Source organism: Copidosoma floridanum, unplaced genomic scaffold, assembly GCF_036245765.1.
Source record: "Copidosoma floridanum isolate Cflo_tuat_1 unplaced genomic scaffold, Cflo_Japanese_pri ptg000024l, whole genome shotgun sequence".
NCBI lineage: Eukaryota > Metazoa > Arthropoda > Insecta > Hymenoptera > Encyrtidae > Copidosoma > Copidosoma floridanum.
In genome coordinates this window covers 7,849,999-7,869,111 of record NW_028321901.1, presented here as the reverse complement: position 1 = coordinate 7,869,111, position 19,113 = coordinate 7,849,999, and the positions used below count along the sequence as shown (strand labels likewise).

At 35.4% G+C, this 19,113-nt stretch overlaps 1 protein-coding gene across 7 annotated transcripts in view; it reads right to left on the bottom strand.

Annotated features, from left to right (window-relative positions):
* The window catches only part of upSET (SET domain-containing protein upSET), a 485,572-nt gene that overhangs the window by 79,100 nt on the left and 387,359 nt on the right, over positions 1 to 19,113 (bottom strand). For 5 of the 7 annotated variants that reach the window (XM_089595068.1, XM_089595072.1, XM_089595074.1 and 2 more), the window contains one exon: positions 1,141 to 1,378. In XM_089595068.1, the coding sequence (XP_089451194.1) occupies positions 1,141 to 1,378 (238 nt within the window). The remainder of the gene's footprint in view (positions 1 to 1,140; positions 1,379 to 19,113) is intronic. The other 2 variants (XM_089595071.1, XM_089595073.1) reach the window with 1 other exon arrangement.

Genomic DNA, 19,113 nt, shown 5'->3' with positions numbered 1-19,113 from the left:
TGCTCGAAAGTGATAGTCAAGCTTATAGTCAATCTCAATTTTCTTTTTAAGGTTAAAAACGAGGGTTGAAGCGACGTGCGATCGGAGAGAGAGAGTTTCGTGAGAAGTGAAGTTGTACGCGCAAAAAACTGGAAAGTTTTTCATATATTCCGAACGTCTTTTCTTTATACATTCTTTTGTCAATTTGCGTGCACGAATTTTACAACTTTTATCGAAAACCAAAATTCGTATTTTTTTAAAAGAATGAACTACACAACAGTTTCTAAGAATTAGATATTCAATGTAAAATCATTTGAACAATCCTCAAAACATAACACGTTGATACAATTTTCAACAATAATTGCAATGTGTCGATTTATTATACCTACAAAACTTTGTATTTTATTTGACGTACCATTAGTTTCTGAGTTGATCATTACTTCGAAAGAATTTCTATAATTTTCAACATTTTTAAAATATTTATAGTTAACAATTAAATTGACATGAAAATTCTATTTTTTCACAAAATTTCTTTATTATACAAGAAAAAAAAAAATTTAATCATCTAATCCCATCTGTTTGATATAAGCTATTATCTCATGAGCTTTCAAATTGCTTAGTTTTAGTATGATTAACTATTAAGTTATTAAAAGATGTTTTTTTTTGTTTTATGTTAAACGTATTACTTATTCAACTGTAAACTTTTGTTGAAATGCTATTTTTAATTTTTGAGGATTCGAATTTCTTATTTTTAGAAAAATTTTTTTCTGAATAATAATCATTTATAATATGACATATTTTTATCAGAAGTTTTAACATCAAATTCTTAACTTAAAAATGCAGTAATGTTAAGCAATTGGCTTAAATTTATTATTTTGAACTAATACATACTAGCGTAAAACAAAAAAAGCGTGAGTACGAAAAAATAGAGTTTTTTAAGTGTTAATACTAGTGTAATTTATTTTTTACAATTAAGACACTTTTTTATAAGGTTTTAAAGCGTATAATACGTTTTATTGAGAAAACTTCAACGTAAATATAGACACGTAAAAAAACGGGTAATATTCCTTACTTTTTTTTTCTTTCCTCAAAGCGTAAATAAAAATAATTAAAAATTTAATAGCTGAGCAACTTACAAAACTCATCAAAGTGTAAAAATACCTTTTTTCTCACCGATTTCGACTGCATGAAATGTAAGCTGACCACTAGAATTCGATTCTTCCAAAGACATTTTAAAAACATTTTCTTCGTCTGAGCTAGTTGATGAAGCCCCACTGCTCATGATTTCTAAATCGTCTTGTATGGTGCTTGGCTTGTTTATGGATGTCACTAAATTTTCTGATTCTGGTGGTGTACCAAGCGACTGTTGCTTTCTTTTCCGATACTCCGAAATAGATAGCTGTAAAATAAAGGATTCAGCTTGTGAGATTTATGAATATATTCATGATTATTTATAATCCAATTCAAATTTAATAAATTTTTTTAGTGAGATCTTTAATATCTTTGTTGTCTACATGTCAAAGTTTTCTGTCAGTGCGCCAATAAACCAAAGGTCGAATCCAACTAAGAGTCAAAACATATAAAATGTTTTTTAAGTTTCCACTTGTTCAGTTAAATTCAAGCCCTAGTTTTTTCAGAGCATTCATCTTGCCTTCATGACAAAGTAAAAAAATTAAATTTCTTTATGAAAAGTTCTGGCAAGATGTTAAATATTTGCCATTGCTAAAAAAATTGTTATAAGAACAACTAATTTTTGGATTTTTTGTAATTGCAGAGAATAAAAACTTTTTGCATAAGCAAAAAAAAAAAAAAAAAAACTACTGCTGCTGCTACTACTACTACTATTACTACTAAAACTTCTACTACTGCTGCTGCTCCCAGGTAGGATTTTTGCTAGTTTCTCCATACCAGGTACTTCCCCAGGTGGCAGATAGGGGCATCCTCTTAAAATTTGAGGTGATGATAGGTAGCTGGGGTGGCTCTCTGTGGTAGTGGTCTGGGGCGTAGATCAGAAGGCGTGTGTAGCGTTGACGTGTGTTTCTGCAGCGATGTGGATGGTGAACTAGTGCCCCATGTCTCCATCGGTGTGGATGCATGGGCCGGCTCTGCTTGTGCTCCTTGTTCTTCGCTTTTTGCTGCTGCCATGAATGGCACTCCATTGCTTAATGCGGGCCAATAAAAACTAGCACCCAACGTGTATAGAAAAAAGCGGCGGTTAAAACATTCTTCTCAGATATATGTATCACACACTCTCACTAAACAAACACAGGGACACTTACGGATTGTTCTAGGTTGCGTGTGGCGGGTCCTTTTCTGGGCTTGCGTTGAAGGCCTGGCGGCGGGTGAAGCCGGATAATGAGGCCCAGGTAAGTCTGGGTAACCACATCTGATATGGCTGTACGCCTCATGAACAAAAAAGACGTGGTGGGCCGACTAATCTAGGCTTACTACCACTGAGGAGGCTATATAGCGGCACCTAAGTGCCTTACGCCAGCCCGTTTTGTTGGGTTGTCTGCGCGGTCTCAGGACTATACACCTGCCGCTCGTCTCACTGGGATGACCGTTGTGTACCAACAAATACATACATCTCACACGAACATCCTTCTTACACTTGTTAGTCAACGCCAGGGCAGTCTCCGCGGGTGGGACTGAAGGAAAGTGGTGACTGCCGGCCGGCCCGAGCAAGTAGCGATTCTCTCTGGTGACAGAGAGGGCCGCTGCCCTGGTTTAAACCCTTTCCAAATAGTTATTTCTAGAAAAAAAGGGTAGTGCTAGCCCTCGCAGATCGGTACGACACTAAAAAGATGCCAAAATAAAAAACGTCGATTTAAAACTAGTACCCCAGGCGGTAACCTCTCTGAGGGAATTCGCCGGCAGTTCCAATCCGGTGAAAGCCCGGGGAACTGACGCAGGCCCCACGGATTCTGGGGGGGGGGGGGGCACAAAGACGTGTCTCATGGCCAACAGGGACTGCTCGATGTTCCATGGCCCTTTCTAACGGACAAAGGACAAAGAGGAAGCCTGTCAAGCATAGGCACTAACGACACCGAGGACAGCAACGTGTCGGTATTTAGCCACCAGACCAAGGAAGAGCTTGCCTCTCTAGAAGAAGATAGTGCTAAGCTCAGAGTTAAGCGACAGCAATTGGCTGATAAAGTCTAATCAGCAACGAAAGATATTACAGAGACGCTACAATTAATTAACGATAAGTACGGCAACACAGCAAACGCTGTTAAGAATGGACTAAAAGCCACGCTTGGACACCTTTAAGAGGCAGAGGTGCTAAGAAAAGGATTTCTTTACGAAGAAGAAAGGTACGTAAACGCTTGGAAGTCGTCATTTAAATCCATGCAGTGGAGGGAACAAAGGCGAGATAATTTTCAACAGCATGTTTAGAAATGAAACCGACAGATTTTTTTTTTTTGGAAACCAAAGGGGTTTTACCCAAGGTCTCTGCCTTTCAAGTTTCCCCCTTACCCCGTTCCCCCCCCCTACTGTTCACTTCACGCTTCCTCTCTCCCCGCTATATATGTATATCTGTCAACCGTGCCGTGTTACTCTTCTGCACACCTTTACCCACCATTCCCCCTCACACTCCCAAGCAATTAATTTTCAAACCAATTACAATTTTATTTTCTTACAGTAACTTTTATTCCACTTTGAATTTTTTTTTTTTACAATTCTTAAAAAAAAAAAAAAAAAAAAAAAAACATTTTCCAATAAAGAGATTCGAACCATCGACCTCCTGCACGTGAGTCCAGTACCTTACCCACTTTGCTACAAGCGCTGCCGACTATAGAAGATCGGTTTCTTGTACTTATCGTGCGGTTCGTAACTATAATATTCCATTTTTACATGCATTCACTGATACTACATTTAATTCATGATAAATTGTGTATTTGTGTTCAAAAAAAAAAAAATGCATTTGATGCATAAAATACCGACCGATTTTTATTAAACCTGAGGTTTTTTTTGGCATTACAGTAATACTTATAGTTACTGTAATAAATAAATTATTTTATAAATAAATTATTAAAATAAACATATACGATAGAGTTGCACAACGTATCAATGGTTTTTAAGATTTTAAATTCGACTAACTAATTGTGTTACAATGTCACATAATTATATAAATTGAAAAAAAAAAAAAAAAAGGGAATAAAAAAAAAAGATTAAATATAAAAATAACAAAGAAATTAAATAAAGAAAATACAAAAAAATGAAAAAAAATGTAATAAAATGAAATATAAAAAAAAATAAAACAAGAAATGAAAAAAAAAAAAATAATAAAACAAGAAATAAAGAAAAAAAAGAAAAAAAAAGGAATAAAATAAAATATGAAAAAAAAAAAAAAAAAAAAACAAGAAATAAAGAAAAAAAAAATAAAATAAAATAAAAAAAAAAACAACAAACCAGGGGGATAAATAGGTCATGGGACCCACGGTAAGAACGACGTTCTTTAAACATGAGATGAGTATAGATACAATTTCTCAGGTAACAAGGGGGTCGCCAGACCCATTGAAAGAACGAAGCTCTATAAACGTTAATACTGCATTCATGTAGTTCACTAAACAAAAACTTGAAAAACAAATAAAAAAAAAAATAAAAAAAATAGTTTACTACTCACGATGGTTAAACTTCGGAAGTACTGTATTTATGCACGACGTTCTCACGAAGTTCAACCATCGTGAGTTGTAAACTATTTTTTATTTTTTTTTTTTTATTCTTTTTTTAAGTGTTTGTTTTAGTAAACAACATGAATGCAGTACTACCGTTTACAGAGCTTCGTTCTTCCTGTGGATCTGGCGACCCCCTTGTTAACTGAGAAATTGTATCTATACTCATCTCATGTTTAAAGAACTTCGTTCTTACCGTAAGTCCCATGACCCATTTATCCCCCCTGGTTTGATGTTTTTTTTTTTATTTTATTTTATTTTTTTTTCTTTATTTCTTGTTTTTTTTTTTGTTTTTTTTTCATTCTTTATTTTATTACTTTTTTTTTTATTTTTTTCTTTATTTCTTGTTTTATTATTATTTTTTTTTTTATTTCTTAATTTATTTTTTTTTATATTTAATTTTATTACATTTTTTTTCATTTTTTTGTATTTTCTTTATTTAATTTCTTTGTTATTTTCATATTTATTTTTTTTTTTATTCCCTTTTTTTTTTTTTTTTTTCAATTTATATAATTATGTGACATTGTAACACAATTAGTTAGTCGAATTCAAAATCTTAAAAACCATTGATACGTTGTGCAACTCTATCGTATATGTTTATTTTAATAATTTATTTATAAAATAATTTATTTATAACAGTAACTATTAGTATTACTGTAATGCCAAAAAAAACCTTAGGTTTAATAAAAATCGGTCGGTATTTTATGCATCAAATGCATTTTTTTTTTTTTGAACACAAATACACAATTTATCATGAATTAAATGTAGTATCAGTGAATGCATGTAAAAATGGAATATTATAGTTACGAACCGCACGATAAGTACAAGAAACCGATCTTCTATAGTCGGCAGCGCTTGTAGCAAAGTAGGTAAGGTACTGGACTCACGTGCAGGAGGTCGATGGTTCGAATCTCTTTATTGAAAAATGTTTTTTTTTTTTTTTTTTTTTTTTTAAGAATTGTAAAAGAAAAAAATTCAAAGTGGAATAAAAGTTATTGTGGGAAAATAAAATTGTAATTGGTTTGAAAATTAATTGCTTGGGAGTGTGAGGGGGAATGGTGGGTAAAGGTGTGCAGAAGAGTAACACGGCACGGTTGACAGATATACATATATAGCGGGGAGAGGGGAAGTGTGTAGTGAACAGTAGGTGGGGGAACGGGGTAAGGGGGGAAACTTGAAAGGCAGAGACTTTAGGTAAAACCCCTTTGGTTTCCAAAAAAAAAAAAATCTGTCGGTTTTAAAATTCCAGCCCCCCGAGTAACGCGACATAAAGAACTTCGTTCTAAAAAACCTTGAACACTGCCCTAAAGGAAATAGAACAAAGTAAGAGAAACAGGAGCCCATCGGACAGCCCTGAAAAACGCCAGCATACTATGTCTTTAAAGAAAAAGAAAATAGTTAGTGGCAAACAAAAAGAAAAGCCCCTGAATGACAAAACAAGCCAGAAGAAAAAAGTAGACGCCACAACAACAGTAGTAGTGAAGATGGCTGGAGAACAGACCTTTGCAACGGTGCTAAAGACGATGAAGGCGAATTTTGACCCCGATAAGACTGACGTGTCAATCCAAAGTGTTGTCACTACAAAAAAGAAGACATACTTATTAAAGCCAAAGGTGTAGAGAATGCTACTGCATTCTCACAGCAAATTGAAAAGTCGGTAGCCGGACAGAGTACTGTCAAAATAAGCAGCAGAAAAGTGACTTTAAAGGTCCGAGACCTGGATGCAATTTTTGAGGAAGATAAGGTCATAAAGGCTTTCGCTAGGAATTTTGGACTTAAGAGCCAGGAGCCAGAAGTAACTCTCTTAAAGCCAAATGCGAGAGGACAGAGGCTGGCTTTAATCAAGGTGGACGAAACAACTGCCAGACAAGTAGAAGAGGAAGGCAGGTTACGAGTTGGCTTCGTAAGCTGCCGAAACGAAGAAAAATTGAAGTAATGAGATGTTACAAATGCCTGGGATATGGACACGTCTCGGGCAACTGTGAGAACAAAAACAGATCCAAGCTGTGCTTCCGGTGTGGAAGCTCAAACCACCGGAAAAAAGAGTGTCCAGGCCCAGCACGGTGCTTTCTTTGCCCAACAACGGACAACAAGCCCGAAGCAGGCAGCAGAAGCTGCCCTTTATTTAGAAGAGCCCTGAAAAAGGCCAGGGATAAGGCCCAAGCAAGAATTAAATAAGGCAAAAAGGACTTAAGTTGAAAGACAGGCTTATGTGGACCCACGCTGCGCTGGGTACTTTTTACCTATCAGCAAGGGAAAGCATTAAGCTTATATTGGTGCTGGCTGAGTGGGCGGGCTGCTATGTAGCGCTAGACAAGGTGCTGGTCCTCAGGGACCCCGAGTCCTTTTCAGGATTCAAGAGCATTAGCACCTCTAGCAAATGGTGGCGAGTTAGCTCGTTAATGCTGTGAGACGCGATGGTCTCCCTGGTGGCTCCACCCTGAAGTAATGCTAACGCGGTTCCGGGGTGGATCAAAAGCCATGCGGCAGGGGGGGGGCAGGTTTTAGTGGGTATGGGTGGTCTAATAAAAAAAAATCCACCGAGTCCTACACTACCGCGGTCCCTGCAGTGTGCCTCAATGCATTTCCCCCTTTACAAAAAAAAAAAAAAAACTACTACTACTACTTTTTTTTTTTTTTTTTTTTTTTTTTTTTTTTTTTTTTCTTTTGAGGAAGGAATAATGCATTGAGGCACACGGCAGGAACAGCAAAAATGTGGGACTCGGTAGATTTTTTTTATTAAACCACCCATACCCATTAAATACCCCCTCATGCCACGTGGCTTTTGATCCACCCTGAAACCGCGTTAGCATTACTTAAGGGCGGAGCTACCAGGGAGACCATCACGTCTCACAGAAGTAACGAGTTAACTCGCCACCATTTGCCAGAGGTGCTGATGCTCTCGAGTCCTTAAAAGGACTCGAGGTCCCTGAGGACCAGCACCTTGTCTAGCGCTTTAAAGTAGGCCACCCACTAAGCCAGCACCACTATAAGCTTATTGCTTTCCCTTGCTGATAGGTAAAAAGTACCCAGCGCAGCGTGGGTCTACGTAAGCCTGGCTTTCAACTCGAGGCCTTTTTGCCTTATTTCGATCTTGCTTGGGCCTTATCTCTGGCCTCTTCTAGCGCTTTTTTGAATTAAGCGCAACTCCCACTACCTGCTTCGTGCTTGTTGTCCGTCTTTGGGCAAAGGAAGCACCATGCTGTACCTGGACACTCTTTCTTCCGGTGGTTTGAGCTTCCACACCGGAAGCAAAGCTTTAATCTGTTTTTTTCTTTACAGTTGCCTGAGACGTGTCAATATTCCAGGCGCTTGTAACATCTTGTTACTTCAATTCTTCTTCGTATTCGGCAGCTTACGAAGCCAACTCGTAACCTACCTTCCTCTTCTACTTGTCTGGCAGTTGCTTCGTCCACCTTTATCAACACCAGCCTCTGTCCTTTGGCATGTGGCTTTAAAAGAGCTACTTCTGGTTCCTGGCTCTTAAATCCAAAAGTCCTAGCGAATTTTGAGACAAATTCTTACCATGGGTATAAATTGCAACTGTCACTTTGCGCCCTTAGTCCTCAATTTAAGTTCTTGTAATCACTTTAGGCACTAGGGCAGGTAAGTACTTTTTGCCCTAGGGCCCAAAATTATTTACTAGGCGCAAAGTATGCCCACGGGCAACAAACTACACTACGCGCCCTCCATAAGAAAAACAATATACACGACTAGGATACGAACATACAACAACCCTATGAATAATTAGATACAACGAGCTTATAATCTTTGAAATAATACCCAAGATTAAAGTAAAAATTTGATTTCCAAGAAATGTCTTACACAGACAAGAAAAAGCATTTCAGCATATTAATATGATGAGAAAGTATTTGAATTTTGTTTTATGTTCCATTTTCTTTTCAGAGTAACAATCTTTTTCAAATAAAAAAAATCTATGAATGATTTAAATCACCTATCAAGGCACACAAAAATTTTGTATTTTATGTTTCTTTGTTATCTAGTACGATAGGAAGTTTTATCACAATTTTGAAAACTTAGCCATTGCATTTAGATTAAAGTCCAGGGTTTAGTATTTTGTAGCTAATGCAATTAAAACAATATACTTATTCAATTTAATATAAGCGTTTAAGGATTGTTAAGCAAAAAAACAAGATAGAAAGTGTTAAAAGCCAAAAACCATAGCCTAAGCCAAATTTTATTTAAGAGGTTTAAAGGTAGAAAGCGAATTTTCTTAAAAACCTAGTTATTGAAAGGTTTATTATATGCACGATAAACAAGACATGATATACAGCATCTTTACAATAAGCCTTTCAAATAAATAAATACGTTTATTTAAACTAGAATTTTTTTTTGGCTATAATTTTTAAAAATTTTGATTATATTGAAATACATCATAAGTAAATAAAATTTTCATTTTATCTGAAAACTGTTGATTTGTTTTCTAAAATAAATAACCAAACTAACCTGTGATTATGCGTTGTTGCTTTACAAATGTTGAGATAAATTTTTTTAGAATGCAATTATATAATTAACACATTATTTTTTAATTTTTTTTTCTTACATTAAGAATATATTTCTGGTTTAGAAATAAAGTTAGATAAAAATTTATTTGTGATGCAAAACAAAATTTTTTTTTTTTGAGACGTGTAAGCTGAGGGGTTAAATAAGAGACAAGCTGCTTTTTTAAAATAAGATAAACATAATATTAAACGTATGTGTCAAATAGTTGTTGAAATTAGTAATAATTGAAAATGATGAATTTAATTTCAAGTGGGGATGGGAGAATCTTGTTTCCTTACAGTTTGACAGGGCTCCGGGAGGTGACTCACAAAAAACAACCGCCTTAATAGCCACTTTCGTAGTGTCATGTGTATAATGATATTATCATATAAAAATAAACAATTCTGTTTTAAACGTGCATTAGTAGCACTAAGTTAAAAAAACATAAAAATTAAAATTTTATATTTAGTTCAACGATAATATTAAGAACAAAACTTTATACTTACATACGAATTTACGTAAGCTTAATTCAGAACGTATTGCAAATTTTTTAGTTTTTACCAGAGTATTTATTTACTTCTGAATAAAAACTTTTACATTTTACTGATCTTGGCGCGTTTTTTTTTTTTTGCTCATACGGCATCTTTAATCAAAATAGTTGAGGTTTTGTTTTTACGACATAACCATAAACCCATAATTTATCACCAGTTATGACCCCTTTCAGCAGAATAAGGTCGACGTAAACCGAGTCCAACATCACCTTAGTAATATTAACGTGTTGCTAATGTTGGGAGAAATTCAAAAATTTTGGCACTAATATAGCCAAGAGTTGCTCAAATCATTGGTTGAACTTAAATGACACAGACCATCAATACGTGTAGGTCCACAGCAACTTCTTTTACACTGATTTGACAATTGGCTATTAATATTTAATTTATTTTATCGATGTTTCCGTCTTTTGTTGACGTGCTTAAGTGTCCAGCATGCTATTTGGGGATTAAAGCTCCTTGGTCCTATTAAACATTTGTGTTCCGTCACTTTTTCCCTCAAGATAGCTTTAAAATATACAATTCATATATATATATAACCTTGACAGGAGCGGTTTTGGCTCAGGGGTAAGCGTGCTTGTTACTGATACAACGTCGTTCTAGGGGTCATAGGTTTGATTTCCGGTGAGTGCAGATTTTTTCAAAAACTGTTACCACCGGAAAAGTTCCTATACAACTCCTATTGTTTCGGGAAGAGTTTTTTCGTGGAATTTTCCTTCAAAGTTATTCCAGGGTTTTTCCTTGCTCCAGAAGTCTTCGAGCCTGGGTGAATGCGAAACAGTGTTAGGGCTATAGGTTTAGCGGAATTAGCGGATCTGATGCCAGCAGGGATCGCCAGTATTACTGGCGAGGAGTGGTCCCTAAAAATATGGGGCTTCTCCAGGGATGCTTATTAGTCTTGATCCGAGGCTTCGGCAAACAGCGCCGGCTTAACCGGTGAGAAGTGGATGTCCTGAAATTCAGAGTCTTTTTCGGTGAAAGGTTACACGGTGGCGAGTAGACTGGATGCACCATGTCAGCTTAACTGGCAAGGTGTTTCACTGGAGTGTGCCTATGGTATGACATACGTACAGTATTAGGGATTGGTAAATGGGTGCAGCAATACACCCTTAATCATAGGTGGTGTGTGGGTGACCCCGGTGACTAGGCCAATAGGCTGTCACGGTAACCCGGAATGATATATATATATATACATATATACTTGTGGGACTCCGCCCCCCTGCGCGCTTCGCGCACCAACCGCCCCTTTTATTGTGTTATAAGTGTAATTTTTAAAAAAAAAGGTTTGTATTAATATTTTTTAAGGCCTTAAAAAATGATAAAATTAATAGTTAGTATGAAAATAATATAATAAAGTATATTTTACAGAATTCGGAAGACTATGGCATTTTTCGAAAATACTCGGGAATAAATTTTCTACGCTGGGGTATGATTACTGGTCTGTTTTTAAAGAAATATAAAGAACAAGCTGCTAATTTCAAATAAAAGTGGTAAAGTTTATATAGACAGAGAGATGTGCCCTTGAATTTTTGTCGGTGAGCTTCATTATTTCTTCTAGTGGCTCCCTTTTTTAAATGAGCTGTCTATCCTGTATGTGTCAATAGATATTTCCAAGCTCTTATAACTATATATGCTCCCTGCGCGCTCTGCGCACTAACCCCCGTAATTGCAAATTAGATTTACGAAGTATGGAAAAATACCCGAATTATATTAATTGTTACTTAAAATTTATATATGTAATAAATGTTTATTAATCATAATTAATTACATGAATTTTTAACCATCACTTTTTTTTCCCTCACTAATATCAGCTATTTCAATGGGATTAGTAGAACACGATTTTTAAAGCAATATAATTTTTGAAGAAGCATGTAACGTTATGCTGTCTTTTTAACTACGAAAATTTTTCGCATGGTTTATTATGTCTGAAAATTTTTTTGGTAATATTATTTGGAACGAATACAAAAAATTTTTCATTGAAAATTGTAAAGATAATTAAAATAAAGCTCTTTTACATAAAACGAAATTTTTAATTCTGAAAATATGTCCTATAAAGATTTCAGTTTGCCAGAACCAACAGAAACGATGAAAAAAAATATTGATACTGACAATGATGAAGGAATATTTTGTAAACATAAATTTTATGAAATGTTTTTACAACTCGATCATGATAAATGTCAAATTTTTAAAGAAATAATAAAATTAAAAAAAAAAATTTTTTCATCGATGGTCCTGGTGGATCTGGAAAAACTTTTCTATACAAAAGATTAATTTATTATTTCATATCAATTGAAAAAAAATTCTTACAATGGCTTGGACAGGTATTCCGTCTATTCTGCTGCCAAAGTAAATGACCACTTACAGAACTTTCAGACTTCCTTTGAAAATAAGCACTATAGAAAGTGCCTTCTTTCAGTTTGAGCCAGATAAACAAAAATAACGTAATGTAAAAGTAATTATTTGGGATGAAGCTTCTATGGTACCGAAAAAAGCATTAGAAATCGTTGATAGGACTTTAAAAGATTTATCTAGTGGTAATTAACCTTTTGGAAATAGAATAATAATTTTAGGTGGAGACTTTCGTCAAATTCTCACAGTAGTAAAAAACGGAAGCAAAATTACTATTGTTCAAGAAACCATACAATTTTCCAACTTTTGGCCTTTATTTAATATTTTTTATTTAAAAAATAATGTACGTTCAATTGATAAAAAATTAATTTCACTGCTACTGGATGTAGGAGAAGGCAAAATTAAAACTTTTATAATTCCTTAGACATTGAAAACAAATGATATGTGTTCTTAAATTTTTAATAATGATGATTCTTTTATAAGTAAAGCTATATTAACATCTTACAATAAATACACTCACTTTTTGAACAAAAAAATTTAAACTAATATGGTAGGAATATTAGTAACGTACTATAGTATTGATAAAGCAAATCACAAAGGAGTAGATAAAATAGACAATAATCTTTATACTAATTTCTCTACAGAATATCTAAATAGTAGTAAAGAAAGTCTTTTTTCACACGAATTAGATTTAAAAATCAACGCTATTGTTATGTTAATACGAAACTTAAACATATCTGAAGGACTTTGGAATGGTACAAGATTATGAATTACAAAATGATTTACATACAACATCGAAGCTGGAATTATCTCAGGTAAAAAAAAAGGAAATAAAGTCTTTAGTCTAAGTATAACACTCAATACAAACAATTCTTCTTCACTACCATTTATATTGTACAGAAAACGATTTCCATTTATCTTAACTCTTCCTCTGGCTATCAATAATTCTTAAGGTCAAAGTTTTGATGCCTAAGGGTTGTACTTTGGAAAACCATTATTTTCTAATGGGCAATTATATGTTGCACTGTCTAGATGTTAAAACCAAAAAAAATTTTTATTTCAATTGAATCAGAAAACAAATTTGAAATTAAAAATATTGTTTGGAATGAAATTTTAAAGTAACAAAAAAACTATTCTATAGTTCATTACTATTTTTATACTTTCTTCAAATTTTATCTTCCATCAAAAGAGCAAATTTCAGTACGGTCTAGTACCCAGATTTATATAATCGTAAACAATCCGTTTTTTGTTACATGTTTTCAGATACACCATCATAGATGCAAAATTTTATCAGTGTGATAAATGTAACTCAAAATTTTGAAATCAAGAGTGTCTATCATCGCACGAAAAAATTTACAAAAAAAAATTTTTTGTATGTGATCTGTGTAGCATTATAATAATAAACAAGAAAAACTATTTGCGTCACACAAAGGAATGCTAAAACATTGAAAAAATTTCAAAGAGTATTAAATGCGAAAAAAGTTTTTTAAAAAATCATCACTTACAGAGACATTTGAAAAGTCATGAAAAAAACGTTCAAAAAAATATTTGTCAAAATTGTGGAAAAGGTTATGTAGGGTTGACTTGATTTTGTATTTTTATTATAAAATCATTTTAACAAGCTTTAACACCCCAAAAAAATTTCGGTGCTCTCTTGAGATCCTAAATAACAATTTAAAATTTACTGAGTCTATATTTAGTATCAAACTGTCTTACAATCATGGTAACAAAATAAAGTGAATTTACGGGTGTACGGTAGATGGTGCGTTTACCCCTAAAAGCAGAGCACCTAAACAGACATTTTAGAGTATGTAATCAAAATACGTAAGATAATTGTAACAAAATTTGTTGTTATGGTCAAATAAAATTATATGTGAAAATTAGACCACTTGTAACAGTTAATATACAAGGCTTTACTAATATGTTTACATTATATATGGGGAAAATGGGGGGAGCTGAGAGGAAGCGGGGGGGAGCTGAGGGGAAGCGGGGGGGAGCTATCAAAAAAGTAGGATTACTCGAAAAATGCAAGAAAATGAAGGAATAACTACCTTATTTCGGTGGGAGCTGGGGGGAGGTGGGGGGGGGGGGCGGGGGGAACAAAACCTCGCTTTAACTCTTACGACTATATAATATAGGAAGATACATACATTATTCTGGGTTATTGTATATATATATAATCTTGACTGCATAAGTGAAGGACGTAAGTAACAACATAACGTCATAAAAAAAGGAAATAAAATACACGCAGTCCGCATAAATTCAAATTTTATAATACTTATCAACTAGACCTCCAAAACACACATACAATATACAGATAGAAGGTAGCTCAGTTTTTTAACGTTATTAATATATATCTGAAATGTATGTAGTAGTTTTATACAAGTATGTCGGAGTCTGTAGAGTTCGGTGGATGGGGTTCGTTGAGGGTACGTAAGGAACTGTAAGGGGGTGAGTGGAAAGTCAAAAAAAAATTGTAGAGGAGGTTAGTGGAGGATGACGGTAAGGGGCCTGGACTACAACTTTGTGTATTATACTAGCTAAGTAGGTGCACTGGAAAAGAGTTAAAAGCAATGCCCACCTAAAATATTTTGAGGCTCACCCAAGTGTTTATTCGACTGTTGATTCAGTTTAGAAATAGTTTATCCAAGACAGGGAGCAGAAGCACCAAGACCTTGGGTAAGCAGATGCCATAGTTTTTAATTGAACGGCTTTACCAAAATATTCTATACTATTTTTTACAAGTGATAAATTCTTAATTATTTATACTTAATTTGTTAACATATTAATAAAAGAAATGTATGATAAACAATTCTCAAGATTTTTTCATACGTACATATTTTTATAGGAATAACTTCCGACACACTTTTAACATGCACAAATAGTACATTACGTCAATAAAGCACGAAGTACAAATTTAAGCACCCGAAGGGCGTAGTTGTTGCGTGTTGGTGCCTGAGTGGCGTATAATGTTTTTCTTACCGAGGATGCAAAGTGCAGACACAGAGGGCCCAAAAAACTTTTCTACCTGCGAAACGAAATTGATTACAAGGGTGCAAAGCAACGGTTACACTTGGTTACAATGGTATAAATATGAGTTTCAATTACGTAAGTATCTAAAAATAAAGGTTTTTTTTTTTCTAATCTAATACCTCACAATGAACAATCAAATAAAAAGAATCTGTTCCACTTTTTGGAAAAAAAATCCTACGATGGCAAATAGATAAAAAAAACTGCTAAAAGCAAGAGTTTTGCAAACAAATAATGAACAACTGTGCAAGCGATCCGGCTCATTAAAGTATTGCTTTGACTATTCCGCCAGTTTGGGTGAGTTGTTTACCTACGACAGGAAAGCAGCAGCACCAAAAACTTTGATGGGTAGACACCGCAGTTTTTGATTAAACAGTTTTACCAAAATACTATTTACTATTAGCATACGTAAATAAGTCTATTAATCAATAATTTATATATATCTATACTTGATTTGTATTTTTCTAAGTTGGAAATATGTAAGAAACATAAATCATACATTTTGTACGCATAAGTAAATCGTATAAAATGTTTTTTGAATAACTAAAAGCTGTGTGCTTAATTAAATCAAATTAACCACCTGCGTTTAAAATACAACTCACATAGCATATATTTAGTAATCAGTGGTAAAAAGTACATAAAATGTCGATGTAGGAGATTAATTAAATAATACTGGATCGCTTACACAATTGTTCATTATTTGTTTGCAAAACTCTTGCTTTTAGCAGTTTTTTTTATCTATTTGCCATCGTAGGATTTTTTTTCCAAAAAGTGGAACAGATTCTTTTTATTTGATTGTTCATTGTGAGGTATTAGATTAGAAAAAAAAAAACCTTTATTTTTAGATACTTACGTAATTGAAACTCATATTTATACCATTGTAACCAAGTGTAACCGTTGCTTTGCACCCTTGTAATCAATTTCGTTTCGCAGGTAGAAAAGTTTTTTGGGCCCTCTGTGTCTGCACTTTGCATCCTCGGTAAGAAAAACATTATACGCCACTCAGGCACCAACACGCAACAACTACGCCCTTCGGGTGCTTAAATTTGTACTTCGTGCTTTATTGACGTAATGTACTATTTGTGCATGTTAAAAGTGTGTCGGAAGTTATTCCTATAAAAATATGTACGTATGAAAAAATCTTGAAAATTGTTTATCATACATTTCTTTTATTAATATGTTAACAAATTAAGTATATATAATTAAGAATTTATCACTTGTAAAAAGTAGTATAGAATATTTTGGTGAAGCCGTTTAATCAAAAACTGTGGCATCTGCTTACCCAAGGTCTTGGTGCTTCTGCTCCCTGTCTTGGATAAACTATTTTTGAACTGAATCAACAGTCGAATAAATTTTGGGTGAGCCTCAAAGAATTTTAGGTGGGCGTTGCTTTCAACTCTTTTCCAGTGCACCTACTTAGCTAGTATAATACACAAAGTTGTAGTCCAGGCCCCTTACCGTCATCCTCCACTAACCTCCTCTACAATTTTTTTTTGACTTTCCACTCACCCCCTTACAGTCCCTTACGTACCCTCAACAGATCCCATCCACCAAACTCTACAGACTCCGACATACTTGTATAAAACTACTACATACATTTCAGATCTATATTAATAACGTTAAAAAACTGAGCTACCTTCTATCTGTATATTGTATGTGTGTTTTGGAGGTCTAGTTGATAAGTATTATAAAATTTGAATTTATGCGGACTGCGTGTATTTTATTTCCTTTTTTTATGACGTTATGTTGTAACTTACGTCCTTCACTTATGCAGTCTTAAGTAAATGGATTTATAAAAGTGCTGAATTTCAGCGTCTTTAAAACGCCAATTTCAATGGCGCGGGCTGCCATGAAGAGCTGTGTCATCGATCGCAACAACATACCAACAAACCTTTAAGTCGGTAAACAAAGTCTGAATAGATCCCCTAGCGGGCAGGAGATAGCGCTCAAATGTGATTAAAATAGTAAAAACGTGTAGCTATAAAATTATTAGAAGGAGATAAAGGGCTGAGTATCAGAAACGTAAAAATGAACAAATAAGCGTACAAAAAGGTTATTTAGTTAACCCGAAATATTATTGTGAGATCATTTTACATACGATGAAATTGACAATGACGATGAAGATAATGATGATAATGATAAATATAATAAACATGATAATTAATATAATATAAGAAAAAAGATAAATTTTAAACAACATTAATAATAATAAATACTTATAATAAATACAAATGTTTAACTTAAGCAGCTGTGAGGTGGAACTTGGGCCGCACTTGGGTAGTACTTGAGCAGTGGCGCTTGATCGGTACTTGGACGGCACTTTGGCGGCACTTAGGCAGAATTTAAGCAGCGGCACTTGGGCGGTACTTTGTCGGCACTTTAGCAGAATTTAAGCAGCGGAACTTGGGCGGTACTTGGGCGGCAGTTGGGCCGTACTTTGACGGTACTTTGTTGGCACTTGGGCATAATTTGAGCAGCGGCTCTTGGGCGGCACTTGGGTGGTACTTTGGCGGTACTTTGTCGACACTTGGGCAGAATTTAGTTGCGGCACGTGGTGGTATTTAGGCGGCACTTGGGCGGTACTTGGGCATAATTTGAGCTGCGGCACTTGGACGGTACTTCGGCAGCACTTGGGCGGTACTTGGACGATACTTTGGCGGCACTTGGGCATAATTTGAGCAGCAGTACTTGGGCGGTACTTGGGCGGCACTTTGGCAGAATTTGAGTTGCGGCACGTGGCGGTATTTAGGCCGCACTTGGGCGGTACTTGGGCAGAATTTGAGCAGCGGCACTTGGGCGGCACTTGGGCGGTACTTTGTCAGCACTTGGGCAGAATTTGAGCAGCAGCACTTGGGCGGTACTTTGTCGGCACTTTGGCAGAATTTGAGCAGCGGAACTTGGGCAGTACTTGGGCGGCAGTTGGGCCGTACTTTGGCGGTACTTTTTCGGCACTTAGGCATAATTTGAGCAGCGGCACTTGGGCGGTACTTGGGCAGCACTTGGGTGGTACTTTGACGATACTTTGTCGGCACTTGGGCAGAATTTGAGCAGTGGCACTTGGGCGGCACTTGGGCGGTACTTTGTCGGCACTCGGGCAGTACTTATGCTCAAGTGCCGCTAAAGTACCGCCCAAGTACCGCCCAAGTGTCGCCCAAGTACCGCTCGAGTGCCGCTGTTCGAATTCTGCCCAAGTGCCGACAAAGTACCGCTCAAGTGCCGCCCAAGTACCGCCCAAGTGCAGCTGTTTAAATTCTGCCCAAGTGCCGACAAAGTACCGCCAAAGTACCACTCATGTGCCGCCCAAGTACCGCCCAAGTGCCGCTGCTCAAATTATGCCCTAGTGCCGCCCAAGTGCCGCTGCTCAAATTCTGCCAAAGTGCCGGCAAAGTACCGCCCAAGTGCCGCTGCTTAAATTCTGCCCAAGTGCCTCCAAAGTGCCGTCCAAGTACCGATCAAGCGCCACTGCTCAAGTACTACCCAAGTGCGGCCCAAGTTCCACCTTACAGCTGCTTAAGTTAAACATTTGTATTTATTATAAGTATTTATTATTATTATTATTAATGTTGTTTACAATTTATCTTTTTTCTTATATCATATTAATTATCATGTTTATTATCTTTATCATTATCATCATCTTCCTCGTCATTGTTAATTTCATCGTATGTAGAATGATATCTCAATAATATTTCAAGTTAACTAAATAACCTTTTTGTACACTTACTCATTTGTTTTTACGCTTCTAATACTCAGCCCTTTATCTCCTTCTAATAATTTTATAGCTACACGTTTTTACTATTTTAATCACATTTGAGCGCCATCTCCTGCCCGCTAGGGGATCTATTCAGACTTTGCTTACCGACTTAGAGGTTTGTTGCTATGTTGTTGCGATCGATGACACTGCTCTTCATGGCAGCCCACGCCATTGAAATTGGCGTTCTAAATACGCTGAAATTCAGCACTTTCATAAATCCATTTACTTAATGAATAATTGTTAAAAAATTATTCTGTAAACGGATTTTGACTTAGGG